The sequence below is a fragment of the Rattus norvegicus genome, chromosome 10, assembly GCF_021556685.1.
Source record: "Rattus norvegicus strain SHRSP/BbbUtx chromosome 10, alternate assembly SHRSP_T2T, whole genome shotgun sequence".
Classification (NCBI taxonomy): domain Eukaryota; kingdom Metazoa; phylum Chordata; class Mammalia; order Rodentia; family Muridae; genus Rattus; species Rattus norvegicus.
This window is the reverse complement of record NC_141543.1, coordinates 106491642-106511119: the sequence shown is the minus strand read 5'-3', so window position 1 is coordinate 106511119 and position 19478 is coordinate 106491642. Positions and strand designations below refer to the sequence as shown.

Here is a 19478-nt window from a genome sequence, read left to right as displayed (position 1 = left end):
TGTATGCCTGCCTGCTGTCTGTCTGTGCACCTTATAAGATCAGGACTTACAGTGGCCAGAAGGAGGCATTAATCCCTTGAGCTGGGCTGTGAGACACCCAGGCTGGGTGCTAAGCAGTGAACTCAGCATCTCTGACAGAGCAGCCGCTGCTCTCAGTGGAGCCATCTCTCTAGCCCAAATTTGATTTTCCTTTTAGGAACTCGATTGTCTTTCCCAAGATGGGAGCAGCAGAGGACCTGACCAGTGTTGATGAAGACTCATCCTCACCTAAGAAAAGAGCAGAGACACCAAGACTTAAGAGTAGAGCTCTACCTACAAGACCACGGTGTTCAGTGTGACCCACGCTGGCTCAGTAGGTGACGACGCTCCGCAAGTCTGGTGACCTGAATTCAGCGCTGGGACCTCATGTGACTATGGAAGGAGGGAATTGATTCCACGAAGGTCTGCCATGGCTGTGGCATGCACACGCACACACATCACACATGCACTCAATAATCATGAAAAATAAAATGTAAGGAGTTAGACACAAACACGTTTAAAATACAGGAAAGCAATTTAAATTTTAGGGTGTCACCTTCTCCTCTCCCTGTTATTACTAGTCTTCCCCTCCTCTTCATCTTCTTAGGTTATTTTGTTGAAAATATTTTTGTTTCTTTTTATTTGCATGAGGGTTTGTGCCCCTGTCCATATCACTGTACCTGGCAGTGCTCAGACAGGGCCGAAGAGGAAGTTGGATCCCTTAGAAATGGAGTTAGAGGCTACTGGGGTGCAAACCTGGAGGAACAGCCAGTGCTTGTGACTGCCAAACCATCTCTCCACAGTCGTATGTTGTCTAAGGTGACCAAGAATTTACCATGTAGCTGAGGATGAAACTCCAGATTCTCCTGGCTCTATGTCAAGTGTGCTGGGATTGCAAGCATGTGCTTATCTTAGTATGACAATTTGTTAATTCAGAGCCAGAGGCCTAAGCCACAAAGAAAATATTGACTAATTTGCTACATTGCAATTAAAAGCTATTCATCAAAATATATATCCTTCTATCTATATCCATATCCATATCCTGTCCATATCCATACCTATATCCATATCTATATCTATATCTATATCTATATCTGACAGTGGAGGTAATTCAGTCAATAAAGGGCTCAATGAACCAGCATGAGGACCTGAGGCAGATCAGCAGAACTCACAGAAAAAGCAGGTCTTGGTGATGAGTGCTTGTGTTTTATTTCATAACAACAGCAGGAAGGGGGAGGGAGGAGAAGATGATGACAAGGAGGGAAGGAGAGAGAAGCAAAGGAGGCTATAAAGTGTTTAACCACAGAAGGGAAAAATGATGTCTTGAGTGCCTACATAGCCAACCACAGGGCAGCACAGGCAGGGTGCATGTTAGAGCATCCACATATCAGATGTAGAAACCTTAAAGACACAATGTAAACTGCTAAAGCCACAAGACTTAGAAATGAACCAGGTGACTGGGCATGGTAGCACATGGCTGTAACCCCAGAACTAGGGAGGCAGAGGCAGGAGGATCAGGGTTTGGAAAGTAGACTGGGCTATATAGTGAAACCCTGTAAATGCCAAAAAAGGAAGGAGAAAGGATGGAGGAAAAACAAGAGGCAGACAGAGAGACAAACAGACAGGAGGGGTGGATGGGGTGCATCTCTGTGGTAAAGTGCTTGTTCTGTGAGTCAGGCTTTGGGTTTACTTCAGAAAACTGGGGGGAAAATATAACATTGGTCCTGGTATAACAGTGCTGGTGAATTTCTGAGTTTAAGGCCAAATGGTCTATATAGTGAATTCTGGACCAGGCATCCATAGAAAGATTCTATGTAAAAAAAAAAAGAAGAAGTATAGCTTCATTTACATAACAATCAGACACAGAGATGACAGAGAAGCTAAACAATACACCCTTGGCAGCCCATGAGCATGTATGCAGCAAAGCCTTAAGCCAAGCAGATATAAGTGTTAGATTCAGGATGTCAGCAGGGTGGCTGGGAAGCAGGGATGTGACATCAGACAGTAAGGTCATCTGTATAGACCACATTCTATTAGTGAATCTGGAGGACACAGTGCATTGGGTATTTCTCATGGAAGGTGTACGTATCTATTTGACAAGCTGTCACATTGTCCTCTAAGTGTCTACGTCTCTATCCTTGAATGAGCGCTGCCCTGGCCTTGGGTTGGCGATGGTTCCTTCTGCTGTGGTGTAAGTGACCATCGAGTGCTCAGCCCTGAGTTCCATAGGCAGAGGTAGAGGAGGAGAGTGCCCTGAAATGCTGAGTTCTGAATGTGGCTCTGTCTCCTGATCCTGAGGTCACTGCCGCCATGGTCACATGCCCAAGACCAAGTCAGCAAGGTCAGCTAGCATCCAGTCAGGAGGCGCTAACTGTTCTCGGTGAGATACAAAATGAAAAAGAGAAATGGGAGAAGGGGGAGAGGACATGAAGGGCAGGAGGGAACACAGGCCTGAGGGAGTGGGAGGGTGGGGACGCAGGTAGACATGATAGAGTCATGTTGTACACAAGTGTGAGCACACCAAAGAACAAGTAAAGGTGCTGTGTTTTAATTCTGCAATTACTTTTAATAAATTTACTCAATGTATGAATATTCTATGTGAATGTGCACCTGCACAGCAGAAGAGGGCATCTGAACTCATTAGAGATGGTTGTGAGCCACCGATGTAGTTATTGGAATTGAACTCAGGACCTCTGGAAAAGCAGCCAGTGTTGTTACCTGCTGAGCCAATTCCCCAGCTGGTATTTATTGGACACATTCTTTTATGTGTTTGACATGTGCAGAGAATCTTCAAAAAGTCTCAGAGCATTCTCAAGAACACAGCTTTATTGGTTGTCCTTGGCCACCAGAGGTGATGCATCCAGGGACAGGGCCTCCATATCAACAGACTTCACTGGTACTCATGACAGGGCCCAATGCTATGTCACCCACAGCACCTCTGAGGCCTGTTCACCCACAGGACAGCACAGAGCATGCACAGGAACAGGGGCAACTCCAGAAACACCAGGATGCAGAGGTAGAGGCTGCCCAGAAGAGACCTGGAAGGGACAAAGTCACAATGAGCTCCCTTCCCAGAAGGCGACACTGCTGCCCTGTGCTAGTGCCTGTGTCCACCCTAGGTCTGTGTCTGCAGAGATCTATGCAGGGACAAGGACAGGACTGCCTGAAAGGCCAGTGTGATTAATCCATAGCCCAAGAAGTAGCTGTGAACTCCAGACCAAACCCATGGGCCTCTAACCTCAGGGCCTTTAACCATGCAGACACCTCCTCCCCAACCCACACCCAGATCTCTTCTAACTGGACTTCTCCCACTTTCTCCTGGGTGTCATTCATTCATTCATTCATTCATTCATTCATACTATGTAGTCCTAGCTGAACGAAGATGTCCTTCAACTCATAGACATCCACCTGTTTTTGCCTCACAAGTATTGGGTGACTTTGCTTCCACATCCCCTGCTTATTCATTTTACATAGATACTTGTGTGTGTGTGTGTGTGTGTGTGTGTGTGTGTGTGTGTGTGTAAGTGTGTGTTCGTGTGTATATATGCAGGTAAACATGCATGTGCATAAATGCAGAGGTCAGAGAATAAACTTGGTCATTCCTCATGAACCACTACTCTGCGTTGGTCCTGAGACAGGTCTCACTACGTAGTCCAGGCTAGAATGGAATCCACTGTGTAATCCAGGCTGGTCCTAAAGTCATAGAGCTTGACCTGCCTCTGCCTCCCAAGTGCTGGGATTAAAGGTGGGAGCCACCTCACCTGGCCCATCTGTCTTGTTTTCTGACAGGATCTCTCACTAGCCTGAATCTCGCCAAGTAGGGTGTCTTGCCAGTGAGTCTCAGGCATCCTTCTGTCTCTACCTCAGCAGCTCTGGTCCTTCAGGTATGAAATGAAATGCCTGACTTTCCCTGTAGGTGATATGGCTTAAACTCAGATGTACTCAGAGGGGCAGAACCATCTCCCCCGAGCCATTTCTCCAGGCTCTGGATGTGTTTAGGTAGGACCCGCTTGGCAGGAAAGTAACTCCAGTTCAGTGGGTGTAGGTTGATGTCTGTATGCAGGTGAGGGCTGGAACAAATTAGGTCAAAGCCATGATTGGACAGTAAAAAACTAAGGTGGTGACAAAGATTTTGTAAGGTGAGAGAGAAGGGGAAGGAGGAGAATCATGATGGAGGCGGAAAAGGGTGAGCCAGATATGGGTGATCTTGAATTGTTAAAGTAGCTGGGATGGATTTCTGTAGGAAAATTTATCCTATGTAGGTAAGCGGTTTATAGCCTTATCAGAGGTAATCGATTATCGGCTTGTGAGTTTATTGTGTTGACGGATTGTGGATTGAGAGTATAACATATAAATCAGATTGATAAAATACACTTTACTGAGTCGTGATTTCACTGGGTTGTTGGGAGTCTGAGCAGGGTCAATGGCAGGGAACCATGACAGGCCAGTCCATGCTGGACTTCTAGAACCCTGATTTTACCAGAAAGTTATCAGCCAGCAGAGAGCTGCCAGGAGAGATACTAACCAGAGGTAAATTAGGGTTAGTTCCATTCGGCCCCACAGGTGCCGGGGCTACCGTGGGATAAAAGGTTTAGCAAGTTTTTAAATATTTACCGCCAACAAGTGGGTCTGTATCTGAGTGTCACTTCTGTGTCCTTATTTTTAGATGAGCAACTTGTACTCACAAGACCCTCCAAGTTAGCCTGAGATTGGGAATGCAGGAGAGGTATACAAGAGGGAGATCCAAACCCTTCTACCTCTGCTCTCTCAGTATGACCCCTCCTCCCCAATCCAAAAATCTCATGGATGTAGGTTCCTCACCGAGGCTGTGGGCTAGGAGCAGGAATTGTGTCTTCTGTGGTCACACTGGGCTGAGTATGCACCAGTGAGGATCTGATGGTCTCAGGGACTGTTGTAATGCTCCAAAGGCTTGAACCTGTGACTGGAGCAAAGGATGAGAACACAAGACAATTCCTATGACCTCCACACTGTCTCCTACCCACAGGAAGCTCTGTCACTCTGCTTCACATGGCTTCCTGGGGCATGTGGACAGCCGTCTGACAGGCTATCAGCCCCATGGCCACACCAATGCCTGGTCAGGGATTCCCTTCCCAGCCCATCTCAGGGTGCACAGTGTCTGGCCTGCACTTGTAAACATGGAGACAGTCTTCTTACAGAGGAGAGTGTGTCAGGTTCCATTCAATCTCAACCACAGTGTTTGCCTCCTTGTCTGCCATCCTTCTGGGGACAAACAGGGTAGTGAATCTCCTTGTCTGCCTGGCCCACTCATTCTCTGTGTCAGCCAGAAAGGCCACTGGGCAGTGTTCTCTGAGGAATGAGCAGATGGAAAGTTCTAGAGAGGCAGGTGCTTGCAGGGCCCTGGGGAGAGTGGCCTCTACTGCAGAGAGACAGCTGTGTCATTGGGATTTGCCTTCCCAGACTTCAGTGTGGATCCACAGAGGAGGTTGCAGGGAAACATAAGGGGGAAAATCAAAATTGAGAACCAGGAGCTGGGTGTGGTGATGTCTGCTTGCAATCTGAGCGCAGGAGCGGCAGAGACAAGGACAGCAGGCATTCAAGATGAGTCCTGAGAACACAGTGAGATTGGGGTTTACCTGGATACTCAAGATCCTCTCTCAAAAAACTATGATGATGATGAAGATGGGGAAGGAGAAGAAGGAGAAAAGAAGGAGAAAGATGAAGAACAACAAGAACAGGAAGAAGAAGATGTGATGATAAAAACTGGGCTTATCAGAGGCATTTGACCCCTACTTCAGTCCCTCACCACCCCTGCTCTTAAGGGTTCTAAGTACAAGGGAGGTCCCATAATCTGAGAATGAACTATAGACATGGAGAATATTGGCCACCAAAGTAGCTGAAAGCGTTTTCCATCCTGCAAGGGGAACCTGGAGGAATCCTCTGAGTTCTCCCAGCAGTAAATTGTTGCCGGGAAATGGAGACAAGGGGGAGCTTGGGGTTGTTTGGGGAGTATCTCAGGACGCTGAGAAATGTCCCAGAAGTCCCAGAACCAGTGATGGAGCTGGTACCCCAAGAACCTCCATGGAAAGGAAGTATCCACTCAGTCCCAGGTTAGATCCACCTTTGAGAGAAGGGAGCTGATGTGCAGAGGTACTGTTCCCTCATGGAGATTAGGGACAGGATCGTATGAGATCTGGGACAGAGGACTCCTCTCTTAACAGAACTGGAAGTCACAAAGAGCCAACGATTCAGAGCCTGTCTCTAGAAACATTTACACCTGAAACTGTCCCACAGTGGACACAGAGAATCCCCAACACGGGTTGATGAGATGGTTCACTGGGTAAAGGCCCTTGCTTGCCAAGCTTGATGAATGAGTTTGACCCACAAGGTGGAAATAGAGAACTAACACCCAGAAGTTCTCCTTTAACTCACACACACCATGGACCAGCTCCTATACACAGACAAATAAACAATATATAAAAAAGGAAATAAATAAATAAAATAATAAAATATCTTGTAGAACACAGGTTCCCCATTGTTTCTGTCTGTGTGCATGCACACACATGTACTGGTATACACACACTCACTGTCACTCGTACCAAACATATTCTAACAGAAGCATGTGTGGACACACTCTCCCTATCCTGGATCCCTCACTCTCCCAGTTCATCATGCTAAGGATCATGGCTTCCTTCTTCTATGAGGAAATGACAGGCCTGGACTCAGGCTGCCCTGGCATGAAGGAGGCTTACCTGGGACCACAGACAATTCAACCTTGAAGAACTCATCAATCCCCAAGGGGTGATTAGTAAATGGTATATCCACCCCACACATGTAGGTGCCTGCATCCTCCAGGGTGAGGCTCTCCAAGGTCACTGTGAAGGTCAGGTTGTCTGGATCATCCCTGATGGACACTCGGCCATTTCTAGCTTCTTCTGAGCCTCCGGTCTTGACAATATCTTTGCAAAGTAGAACATGTGACCCTCTGCACCAGTATTTCTTATTCATCTTGAATCTCTCCTCATACTGACAAGTCACGCTCAGGGACTCCCCCACAGTGCCTGTCACACTGCTGGGGCCACGCAGAAGGAAACAGCCTGGAAAACACAAATCTCCATTCTGCATCTCATAGCTGGATGAGGAGGACGGCCTCCCCTGAGTCAGCTCTTAGAAAACCCTCAGATCTTGAGGCAACAGTGAGAAAGGAGAGAGGCTTTGTCAGAGCAGGAGTCAGCACTGAGGTTACACAGAGATTGTAAGATAAGTAGAGATTACATGGTTATGGCAGTGACGGTCACAGGTAGCCCTCTGTGTGGTTCCTGATTCTGTCTCACCCTCCTGCCTTCTCTCTAGGCCAGTCTGCCTGTGTTGTCTGCTCCATGCACTTCCCATGGCCCTCTCAGGCTAACAGCAGGAGCTTCCATTTTCAACGATGGACCTGACACACCCGCCTCGTGCTCACCTGGGACCCGAGAGAGGAGCAGAGCTGAAGGCAGCCACAATCCTATTCCTCTGGGGATCATTTCTTCAGCTCATTTGTCACCTGCACCCATGCCAGAGCCTAGAGGGACAAAGGAGCAGTCTCCTTCTACACAGTAGAATGTCCTCTTGCCTAGTTCTCCTTTTTCTCCTCAGCTTCCTGGTTCCTTGCTCCCATGTGAGGCTCTAGATGAAAGTTATAGGGAGGGCTCTAGTCCTCAGAGTCTGGGGTTCCTACCACGCCCAGCAAGTAGGGACACCCATGGATGTGGTTTGAGGATGCCCTCTGTCCCTGAGGGCTTCTACCTACTGCCCAAGAGGCCTGGGGAACATTTCCTTTTTCAGTCAGTTGGCCCACCCTCTCTGACAAACCACTTCACAGAGGAACCACCTCCTTTCAATATTCAGATTATAGGGTGCTCTTAGTTTATGAGGTCTTTAGCACTATTTCCAGGTTCACACTGCTGGTCAAGTGTCGCGCCCACCTCGTCCGGCAAGGAAGACGCAACACGGTTGGATTCTTCTCAACAGCCTTTACTGCAGGAGACCTTCTTTGTTGATACAGGGAGGCGGCGGCAGCCAGCCCTAAGTGTTACAGCTCCAAGTGTTACAGCTCCAAGTGTTACAGCTTTAAGTGTTACCGCGCCGAGCGGCAAAGCCGCTCGGCTTATATACACAACAGTATGCTAATCTTCTTTCAGGGATTGGTGGGGCACGAGTCACCCCACTGCATCCCAGCTACTTGTCCTCCAGAGATTGGCGAGGCATGAACTCCCATTTAGCATAGTACCGCCCCAGCCAGACTGACGTCAGGTGCAAAACTCCACGCATGCTCAGTACTGTTGTTAGGAGGGCGCCAGATTCACCTCATTATCATACAGCTGTCGCACCGCTCCCTACATCTCCCCCTTTTTTGTTTAATAAAATGACTGGTCTAGATCTGGGTGTCACGTCAATCTTGTCATTGCTCCTGTCTTAGGTCGTTCCTGACGATGACTCGGCCTTACCCGTCGTTGGGTCACCCTATCGCCACCGGGCCCCGTGTCTTAGGTTGGTCCGAGCTCGAGGAAAGTTGCCCGTCCCTGGATACAATGACCCCACATGACTGTGACAAAAATGATCTAGGGCGAACTCTTAATCTTTCAAAGAGGCCAGCCATACATTGGGAGAAGCACCATTGTCAATGGCGGTCATAGCCTGGTAAACAACCGCTTTGTGTCTGGCATGTTCTCTTTTTAAACGGCCAATAAGCCAGAGACATACTCCGCATCCCAGGAGGACAATAGCTCCCCAGGCAAACATGCCCGCCCACTCCTTAAAAAAGGAGAAAGCATTGGTAATCCATGAGGTAAAGTCTTCAATTGTGATGGGGTCCAGCCTAGTGCTGTTGAGGACAGCAATCTGCATCAGCAATTGTCTGGATAGTTGCTCTGCTTTCATGGACCAGTTTCCTTTCAGATAATTTGAGATTTCTTTGCTCTGTTGAGAATGCTGAGAAAAGTTGGCTTGCAAAGGAGTAATGCATAAACCTCTTAGGGAGGAAACGCAAGACAGCTGTGTCATATGATACAGTGCTTCAATTTGTTCTTGAACTAAATCTATCCTTTGATTGGCTAATAGAAGGCCAGATGCCAAATGAGTATTAAATTCTTCTTGTATCTCTAGCGCCATTGCAGTTCTTTCTACAATCTGATTGACAGTCTCAGCCGTCTGTATTTGATTGGTCATAGCAATTGCAGCTGTGGTAGCTGCGGCAGCAGACAGCACGATGGCTGAAATTATGGCTGCCGTAATTCCAAAATCTCTTTTGGTTCTCAGCAAATTGAGAATAGGAAAACTATCTGGGTTTGCCTCTACTGGGATTGGCACAAAGGAGGGAATCTTGACCATCACTGCGGTGTCATTGTTGCCATCCCAGCATTCAGCTAAATAGCAGACTACATCAGAGCTATTACAATTTAAAACACCATTGCTGACATTAGAGCTTATCAGAAAGAAAAAGGGTGATCTAACACATACTGAAGTACTAGTGGCAGTATTATGTTCCAAGAGGTTATTATATTGAATATGGGTCAACCTGGTATCCTTTTTTCTTGTAGCCGAAACATTATACAGCGTGAAGTTCTCACCCATCAACCTAGCAAAAGGGGTCAGGGATGTATATGCCCCTTGCTCATTGGACAGCACCCATTGAAACCAAGGCCAGAGATTATGCTTGCCAGTCTTATTCTCCCCCCAGTCATACTGTACATGGCCAAGAGGAGGGGAAAATTCAAATCCCGGTAGGAATTGTTTTGTTCTATGGAATGGACTCTGACATGGGGTAAAATTAGGTGGAAACTCTTGATTCGGGGGGCAAGCGGGTAAGACTCTACGACGGGTAGAGCTATTCTGTGCATAGTTACCTTGCCCTGGGCGTGATGGAACACTACAATTATGCATCACAATTAGTGTTGTAATGTTCAGATCAGCAGAACTATCGACTGACATGTCCTCGCTGGGTGAAGAGACTCCCTGGGCAATTTGACTCAAGGCAGCCAGGATGATCCCGGTGTTCATTGTGCTGTCACTTATAGGATTCAACCAATTAGCTAACGTGGCTCTACGTAACCAAATACAGGGCAGGGAAGAGTCTTTAATGGTAAAACATAAGGTATGCAACAGAGAAACGTTAGTGGCGGCATACCGTTGGGGCATTTCTCCAGTTGGCACTATACAAGGAACATCACGCAAACAGGAGGTAGAGAAAAAGGTTGGTAAAACAGTAGAATTGCTATGGACTGGCATGGGTACTGGCCAGGATCTGGCAATAGCCCACAGGGTGATCGAATTAACCTGTATTATCATTCCCAGTAGCAATAGTAGGGTTCGTAGTCTCATCTTCAGGAAGAGCAGAAGGCAATTTTCGAGTCAAGCGCTCAGGTACCCAAATTGGATTTTCTTGATTCTGCGGAAAAACACAAACAGCTCCCCTAGATCTCGAGATCACGGGATCTGGGCCACACCATTTATCAGTTAAGACATCCTTCCACTTTACTTCTGCATTAGTTATAGGTGTAGTAGCAGCATGGCGATCCGCAGCACAGCGGCCATGCGCATCCAAAACTAAGAAATTTAGAGTAAAAAGAGCTAAAGAAAGTTGTTCTTTTGGTGTTCGGCTGCTGGCAATTCCCTCTTTTTGTTTTTTTATCAGCTCTTTTAAGGTACGATGTACTCTTTCCACAATTCCTTGACCTTGGGGATTGTATGGCAATCCTGTAGTATGTTTGACCTGCATTGTCTGGCAAAATGCCTGAAAGGACTTTGCAGTGTAGGCAGGCCCGTTGTCCGTCTTGAGACTATCAGGCTTTCCCCAGGCTGCCCATGCCTCTAAGCAATGGCTAATGGCATTACGAGCCTTTTCACCAGTCATCAGAGTAGCATGTATAATACCAGAACATGTATCAACAGAAACATGAGCATATTTTAAATTTCCAAATTGAGATATGTGTGTGACATCCATCTGCCAAAGTTTTAGCGGGATCAGACCACGAGGGTTAATCCCTACATGAGGAGGGTGGTGAAATTGAACACAATTCTGGCAACTTAACACCACATCACGAGCTGCAGCTCTAGAGATTTTAAATTTTTGTTGAAGAGTAAAGGCAGGTACATGAAACTTTTGATGAAATTCTCTAGCAAGGTCAACCGGAGCAGCATGAAAAATAAACTCTCTACGAGTACTAGCATCCACCAGGGCGTTATTACTGGTCATGGGACCAGGCAAAGTAGTATGGGCTCGAATATGTTGTATGAAAAATTTATTTTTTCTGGCCCAAATCAAATTTTGTAATTCTAAAAGAATTTGACATACAGTACTAGTCGACCGAATTGGCCCTGCAATTTCAAGTGAGCGCACCGCATTAACCACATAAGCAGAGTCAGAAATTAAATTAAAAGAATCATGAAATCTTTTGAAAACTTCCAATACAATTTTACATTCTGTAATTTGGGGGGTACCTGGACTATATTGAATTAATACTGGTTCTTGAGAATCAACCATATAGGCACCTACACCGGTTTTGGAGCCATCTGTATAAATATCTAACGCTCCAGACAAAGGCTCTGAGGCAGTGACCTTTGGAAAGATCACTGGATCTATCAATGCACACAATGTTTCTACCTGAGCAGTTGTATATGGTATAATAATTTTCTTTGGTGAAATACCAAAATGCTGAATGCAAGATTTAACGCCTAATATAGCTAGCTGTGCAACAGCAGAAGGGTAATATTCAAGGGTTTTATTAGGAGAAATATGGGGATAAATCCAAAGAAGTGGACCTTGTTGCCATAATACTCCTGTAGGTTGACGAAAAGTTCTCAGTATACACAAAAGCAGATCTTCCTCTTCCTTATACCTTTTTAGTATTGCCTTTTCTAGTCTTTCTTCTACTTTCCTCAAGGATAATCGTGCTTCCTTGGTTAAAACACGGGGTGAAGTAAGCTGAGAATCCCCTTTCAGGACCTCATAAAGTGGTTGTAAATCTACATTGGGCATTTTAATATAGGGTCGAATCCAATTTATGCTTCCTAGTAATTTTTGAAAGTCATTCAATGTTTTTAAATGGTCTTTTCGTAATTCAATTTTTTGAGGAGAAATACTATGAGGAGTGATTTTTGTTCCTAAGTATTCTCCCATTTGGCCCATTTGAACCTTTTCAGGTGCTATGCACAATTGGTTGCTTTCAAGCGCCTTAACCACTTTCGCATAAGCTACTTCCAGGGTGCCATGATCTTTAGCAGAAAGCAAGATATCATCCATGAAATGAATCATTCTTAATTTTGGGAATTGGTCACGTACAGGCCGTAGGGCCTGTCCTACATAAAGTTGACACATAGTAGGACTATTTGCCATACCTTGAGGTAAGACCACCCACTGATAGCGCTTATCAGGTTCCTCATTATTCATAGATGGCAAAGTAAATGCAAATCGCACGCTATCTTGCGGAGCAAGAGGGATAGAAAAAAAGCAGTCTTTAATATCAATAATAATAATAGGCCATTCAGCAGGAATGCTGGAGAGTAATGGTATACCTTTCTGTAGGGGACCCATTATTTGCATTTGAGAATTAATAGCTCTTAGATCATGTAATAACCGCCATTTTCCTGACTTTTTCTTAATAACAAATATGGGCGTATTCCAAGGTGATCTGGATGGTTGAATATGTCCTAATTGTAATTGTTCGAATACTAATTCGGCAGCAGCAATTAATTTTTCAGAGGATAGAGGCCATTGAGGAACCCATAAAGGCTCCTCTGTTTTCCATGTAATGGGTATTCCCCCCTCAACGGCCCCTAGGAAAAACCCAGACCCGTCCTGTCATGTTTTTGTTCTGACAGTACTGGGTCAACTCGTCCTTGTAAGTTCTTTCCCAGACCCTTTCTAGGCACATAACCCATTTTTGCCATCATATCCTGGACTTGTGGGGAGTAATCATTTGTCAGTCTCATGTCCAGCTCTACCAAAACATCTCTGCCCCACAGCGTTACTGGAATGTCTATAACATAAGGAGTGATCTTTCCTGATCTCCCTTCTGTATCTCTCCACGTCAATTCTTTTGAGCTCATTAAAGGAGCCATTTCGTACCCTAAACCACGTAGGGCCTGAGACGATGTTTGTGTAGGCCATCTGGGTGGCCAGTCATGAGCAGAGATAATACTACGATCTGCTCCAGTATCCAATAGACCAAGGAATGAACGTCCCTCCACAGTCAATGTTAACATTGGACGATCACTCAGTTCCAATGAGATAAAGGCAAATCGGGAACCTGTAGATCCCAAGCCCCTATCCCTTCTAATCCTATTTTCAGCAGGAAAGCGCTTATGTAAGCTGGGCAGAAGCAGCATTTGAGCGATTCTGTCTCCAGGGGAAATGGCAGTGACACCCTGGGGGGAGGCTACCAGCACTTTTACTGTACCTAAATAATCAGGATCAATTACTCCGGGCACAATCTGCAAACCGTCCAGGGCAGAGGAGGAGCATCCCAACAAAAGCCCAACTGTATCTTTAGGGAGGGGTCCTCTAAAATCTGTATCTACAGGCTGCACTCCCATTTGGGGGGTCAGTACGAGTCTGGTGGTGGAGTGGAGGTCCAGTCCTGCGGAGCCTTTAACGGCTCTCCTCGGTCCTTCGGGTGGCGAAGGAAAGGCCAAGGCCTCTGATTGTCCTGTCCTTGTCTGTCGCCCTGCAGAGCCCCATATATTTGAGGGCCCTGGGGACGTGGGCCCCGTTGTCCGTTTTTTGGCTGTGTACCACCATATCCTGTCACTAGGGGTCGGCCATCCAAGTCTTTCACAGATCGACACTCATTTGCCCAATGGTTTCCCTTCTTACATCGTGGACATAGTCCAGGCTGCTTGGATCTATTGCTAATTTTCCCCTTACTCCTTTCAGGGCACTGTTTTCGATAATGCCCTTTACGGCCACATTGGAAACAGGTATCCGTGGTAGTGGTTTTCCCTAATTGTACCACAGCTGCCGCTAGACCAGCATTAGTCAATGGTCCTCCCAGTTCCCTGCAGACTTTCATCCAAATCTCTAAACCTTTATGTTTGTATGGTGTTATGGCATTCCTACATTCTTTTGTACATTGCTCATATACCAGCTGTTTAATGAGTGGCATGGCTGTATCAGGGTCTCCAAAGATCTTGGTAGCGGCCTCTACCATGCGGGCCACAAAGTCTGAAAACGGCTCTGTAGGTCCTTGCAGAACCTTGGTAAGGTTCCCGGAGACTGCGCCCCTATTAGGCAGTGCTTTCCATGCCTTGATGGCTACCCCATTAATTTGGCTATAAACTTGCTCTGGATAACCGGTCTGGTCCAGAGCGAATCTCCCTAGACCCAATAGCATGTCAGCATCCCAATGTCTCTGAGGGTCTGCTCCTGAGGCCAGATTAATGGCGGCCTGAGCATTAGCATGTTCAAAAAGATAAGATTTCCAATCCAAGTATTGACCTGAGGAGAGGCAGGCCTTAGCCAGACTCCCCCAATCCCCAGGGGTGAGGCAATACCTAGCAAGAGCCTCAACTTGAGCCACAACAAAAGCTGCACTGACCCCATAAGTTCTAACCGATTCTGCCAATTGCTTTATAGTCTTAAAGTCAACGGGTTCATGATATCGTTGCCCATTGGCGTCCAAAAATACTGGGAAACTTAATCCCATTTCTCTCCATACCTCTGGGCAAAAGGAAGTACCTTTTGCAGGCCTCGCCATGCTTTTATGTTGAGGGTTGTACGGAGGTGCGGTTGGTATAACTACCTTTTTGCCTAATTGTCTGCCTCCTTGCCACGTGGTGTTAGCGTGTGGCCAGTCCGGATCACATCTCTCCCCCTCATACTGAGCAGCCTCTTCTTCAAGGTCAGCCTCACCATCCTCACTAAGCTCTGACTCATCTGACATTTCTAAAGTCAAGGCTTTTAAGGAGGGATATATCTTATCTATTTCCTGGTCCTGATTATCTCCTTTTTTTATCTCTGCCTTTTCTCTGTTCCTTTTGTCTCCTTTTCTTTTCCTTTCTTTCTTTGGGACCTTTTCTCCCTCTGACATACTTTCTTGATGCTCTGCAAGGATTCTCTGACCTGTTCTAACGACTTCCTCACATCGCTTATCCTCTAAACAAGCACGGACTATTCGCCAAAGAGGCTTTGATCCGGGTCTAAGCTTGCCCTCTGTGGCTTCTTTATCTAGATCCCTTCCCAATTTGTCCCATGCTCGCAAGGTAAGAGATCCTGACACTATAAACCACGGAGCACAACGATCGCATTCATCAAGAAAACTTGACAGGATTTTCCTTTCAACTTTGAGCTTACGCCGATTAAGGAGCTCCTGGAGAGCTGTCAGGAGTGGGCTGGAATGTGAGCTTCCCATACTCAATGAACTTATTTGCAAGCGGTTTTTTAGCAAGCTGGCCTGTTTGTTTATACCCAACTCCGTAGCCTGGCACCTGTTGGCTACTCCAAGCAAGTGCACTCCCGTCCGGGACGGTGGCAATTCAAAAGAAAGCAAACACACAACACAAAGACGAAAAGAAACAAAATTATAAAACCTGCCCACAAAGGATCAACTTGAAACAACATCGCTGCAGACCGCAGACCTTTTAGCCTCTAACCCAAGGCTTCCATCGTCTCTGCTCACCTCCAGAGAACTTTATGGTCCCTTACCGGGAACTTTTCCGACGTCGCTCCTCCTGAAGCTGAAGAGTTCTGAGATCCACGAGGATGTCCTCGTCCCCGTACGGGCCACCACTTTGTCGCGCCCACCTCGTCCGGCAAGGAAGACGCAACACGGTTGGATTCTTCTCAACAGCCTTTACTGCAGGAGACCTTCTTTGTTGATACAGGGAGGCGGCGGCAGCCAGCCCTAAGTGTTACAGCTCCAAGTGTTACAGCTCCAAGTGTTACAGCTTTAAGTGTTACCGCGCCGAGCGGCAAAGCCGCTCGGCTTATATACACAACAGTATGCTAATCTTCTTTCAGGGATTGGTGGGGCACGAGTCACCCCACTGCATCCCAGCTACTTGTCCTCCAGAGATTGGCGAGGCATGAACTCCCATTTAGCATAGTACCGCCCCAGCCAGACTGACGTCAGGTGCAAAACTCCACGCATGCTCAGTACTGTTGTTAGGAGGGCGCCAGATTCACCTCATTATCATACAGCTGTCGCACCGCTCCCTACAGTCAAGCTCATGCTATGAGCTGATCCCTGAGAGTTTATCTGTGTGTCTGAGTCCCCACAAAGGGTACGGACCTGTAGGTCACAGCTTTCTCCCCTCCCATCATCTCTTCCTTCTGATTCTGTTTGGTTTGTTGTTTGTCTGTGGCAGCATCTCTAGCCCAGGCTAGACTCTATTTAGCTAAGGATGTCCTTGAACTCATCTTCCTTCCCCCACATCCTGAGTCCAGAAATTTTAGGTGTGTGTCACCACAGCCCAATCATGGTGTGCTCAAGATGGAGCTCAGGGCTACACACATGCTAGGCAAGCACTGTGCCGACTAAGACACATCTTTGGCCCTGATGATTTGAGAAAGTGTCTCACACGGCCACCCACCTGGGCTGCAATGCACTATTTAGCTCAAGCTAACCTTGAACTCGCAGAAATCTCCCTTCCCTTCAGTACCGGAAGTAGATGGGTGTCACTATGCATGACAGCTCGCTCTTCCTGTGTCTCCTGGCCCCATGTCTAGACATGGACATGATTTCAGGTAGGTGTTGTGTGGAAGAATGTAAGGATGACCTCAGATGTCTACTTTCTTTTTTTTTTTTTTTTGGTTCTTTTTTTTCCGGAGCTGGGGATCGAACCCAGGGCCTTGCGCTTCCTAGGCAAGCGCTCTACCACTGAGCTAAATCCCCAACCCCAAGATGTCTACTTTCTGATGACTAAGTTTCCCAGTGCTGGCCGTCTACTTCTCTTTCTTTTTGGGGAAGAAGGAACAAGAGTGAGTACTGAAGTCCACTCACCCACCTGACCACACAGGCACTTATACCCCTCTGATCTATAGAAATATGTGCAGGCTGTGGTGACATTTGTGGGGGACATTTACACTTACAGGGCCCTGGGTTGAGACTCTACTCTGTGTATCCACTCTTATCCCACTCACTTCTAGTCCCTATCAACACCGAACAAAGATGTTCTTCCTACTAACACAGAATGCAAATTCATCATGATGCCCTGGAGCCTCAAAGAAGATGGGCACTGGGCTGAAGGCTCCCTTTCTACCAGCAGGTGAGATCTAGCTCTAGGAAACACAAGGCTGAACAAAAGGACCAAATGGGTTGTTCTGGACTTGTAATTGTTTTCATATTTGAACCAGGTCAAAATGTCATGGGCCTGGATAGAGTGTGTCAGGGCCTGAGGAGGAAGAAGCATCAGTCATAATTAACCCCAACTTCTTGCTTCCCCCAGAAGAGGCATCCTCTGTTCGAGGGTATCTCTGTCTGAGGAAAGGAACAGTCCGACATTGGGAGAATTCTCAATACTGATCTGAACTGAGGGGCACAAGTGCACTACATCCCCTGGCTCAACAGCGGCTAATGGAGATCAGAGAATGTGGGGTTCAGACACAGGTCTGTCTTACAGATGACCTCTGGGATTTCCTCAGAACAGGACTTGACTCATAGCAGAGCACATGACTCATAACTAACTCAGCCGAGAGATCAGTCCGTACCCTCTGGTCCAGACTTGAGGGACGTGGGAATGGAGAGTCACTTTCCAGACAATGTCACAGAACCTGCTCCAGGTGCCACATCAACATACCCGACACAGCACAATGCCACAGTCCCTTTGGACGAACACATCAATAAGGACAAGGGACTCAGAATTATTGGTGATGGTCGGTAGCTGTGCTCCCATTGTACCTCATGCTCATGTTAGGTCACTCTGCCAGGAGCTGTCCTGGTCAGATAAGCTTTGGGAAGACCAGAAACATGCATTAAAAGTTATATAAAGTCGCCCAGAGTCAGGGAGTCAAAGCCGGTTGTCAACCCAGTCCTATCCTGCACTCGCCTGCCTCTTCTTTTGTGCTTTCAACATGACAGATGCCGCTGTGTCCTTCGCCAAGGTCTTCTTGGCTGGTGGAGTGGCCGCAGCCATCTTCAAGATGGTGGTAGCACCCATCGAGCGGGTCAAGCTGCTGCTGCAGGTACAGCATGCCAGCAAGCAAATCACGGCAGATAAGCGATACAAGGGCATCATGGACTGTGTGGTTCGTATCCCCAAGGAACAGGGAGTCCTGTCCTTCTGGCGTGGCAACCTGGCCAATGTCATCAGATACTTTCCCACCCAGGCTCTCAACTTTGTCTTCAAAGATAAATACAAGCAGATCTTTTTGGGTGGTGTGGACAAGAGGACCCAGTTTTGGAGGTACTTTGCAGGGAACCTGGCATCAGGTGGTGCTGCTGGGGCCACATCCTTACGCTTTGTGTACCCTCTTGATTTTGCCCGTTCCCGTCTAGCAGCTGATGTGGGCAAAGCTGGAGCTGAAAGGGAATTCAAAGGCCTTGGTGACTACCTGGTTAAGATGTACAAATCTGATGGGATTAAGGGCCTGTACCAAGGCTTTAATGTGTCAATACAGGGCATTATCATCTACCAAGCTGCCTATTTCGGTATCTAAGACACCGCAAAGGGAATGCTCCCAGATCCCAAGAATACTCACATCTTCATCAGCTGGATGATTGCACAGTCTGTCACTTCTGTTGCTGGCCTGACTTCCTATCCTTTTGACACGGTTCCTCGTCATATGATGATGCAGTCTGGACACAAAGGAACTGATATCGTGCATACAGGCACGCTTGACTGCTGGCGGAAGATTGCTCCAGACGAAGGAGGCAAGGCCTTTTTCAAGGGTGCATGGTCCAACGTTCTCAGAGGCATGGGTGGTGCCTTTGTGCTTGTCTTGTATGATGAGATCAAGAAGGACACATAAGTATGTCCTAAGTGTTCTCCCCGAGAACAGGCATGTTGTATAACAGACCATATTCTTGAACATTCTGGACAGATTCTCTGGGCTTGTCTGTTTTATCAATGGCAACTATTTACCAGTTGAAAAGTGGGAAGCAATAATATTCATCTGACCAGTTTTCTCTTATGGCCATTTCCATAATGACAATAATGATGGGACTCAATTATATGTTTTATTTCAGCCACTCCTGATAATGAAAAATTGAAGAAATAAAAATATACAAAAAAGTTATATAAAGTCAGTAAGAGATTTATAAACACAGCATTTTAACAGAAAGTCCTATTGCATCAGGGCTACTTTTTATGTCCCACAATGCCATCTAGAACCCCAAGACCCCTTAGTGACTTGGAATTCCATGGAGTTCCATGGGTGTGGGGAGATGGCTCAGTAGGTAAGGTGCTTGCAGTGCAAAGTGATGACTTGGGTTCAGATCCCCAGAAGTCACAGAAAGCTGAATGCTCCCACTCATCTGTAATCTCTGCACTCTTAGGTGAGACAGGAC

At 46.8% G+C, this 19478-nt stretch overlaps 1 protein-coding gene, 1 long non-coding RNA gene and 1 pseudogene across 5 annotated transcripts; 1 reads left to right on the top strand and 2 right to left on the bottom strand.

Annotated features, from left to right (window-relative positions):
• Positions 1–2826: 2826 nt before the first annotated feature.
• Positions 2827–7607, bottom strand: Igsf7l1 (immunoglobulin superfamily, member 7 like 1). 3 transcript variants are annotated; one of them, XM_087573769.1, is made up of 4 exons: positions 7460–7607; positions 6750–7094; positions 4840–4960; positions 2827–3056 (listed from the first exon to the last, which is right to left on the bottom strand). In XM_087573769.1, the coding sequence occupies exons 1-4, from the start codon at positions 7518–7520 to the stop codon at positions 2942–2944; spliced, it is 642 nt and encodes a 213-aa protein (XP_087429895.1). In that variant the 5' UTR covers positions 7521–7607; the 3' UTR covers positions 2827–2941.
• Positions 7608–10393: 2786 nt separating this feature from the next.
• LOC148003176 (uncharacterized) lies at positions 10394–15934 on the bottom strand. Its single transcript, XR_015632254.1, has 2 exons — positions 15677–15934; positions 10394–10423 (listed from the first exon to the last, which is right to left on the bottom strand). It is a non-coding gene; the product is annotated as an uncharacterized LOC148003176 (long non-coding RNA).
• An 867-nt stretch (positions 15935–16801) lies between these two features.
• LOC148003175 (ADP/ATP translocase 2 pseudogene) lies at positions 16802–19153 on the top strand (annotated as a pseudogene). The gene has a single exon (XR_015632252.1). The product of XR_015632252.1 is annotated as an ADP/ATP translocase 2 pseudogene (transcript).
• The last annotated feature ends 325 nt before the right edge of the window (positions 19154–19478 follow it).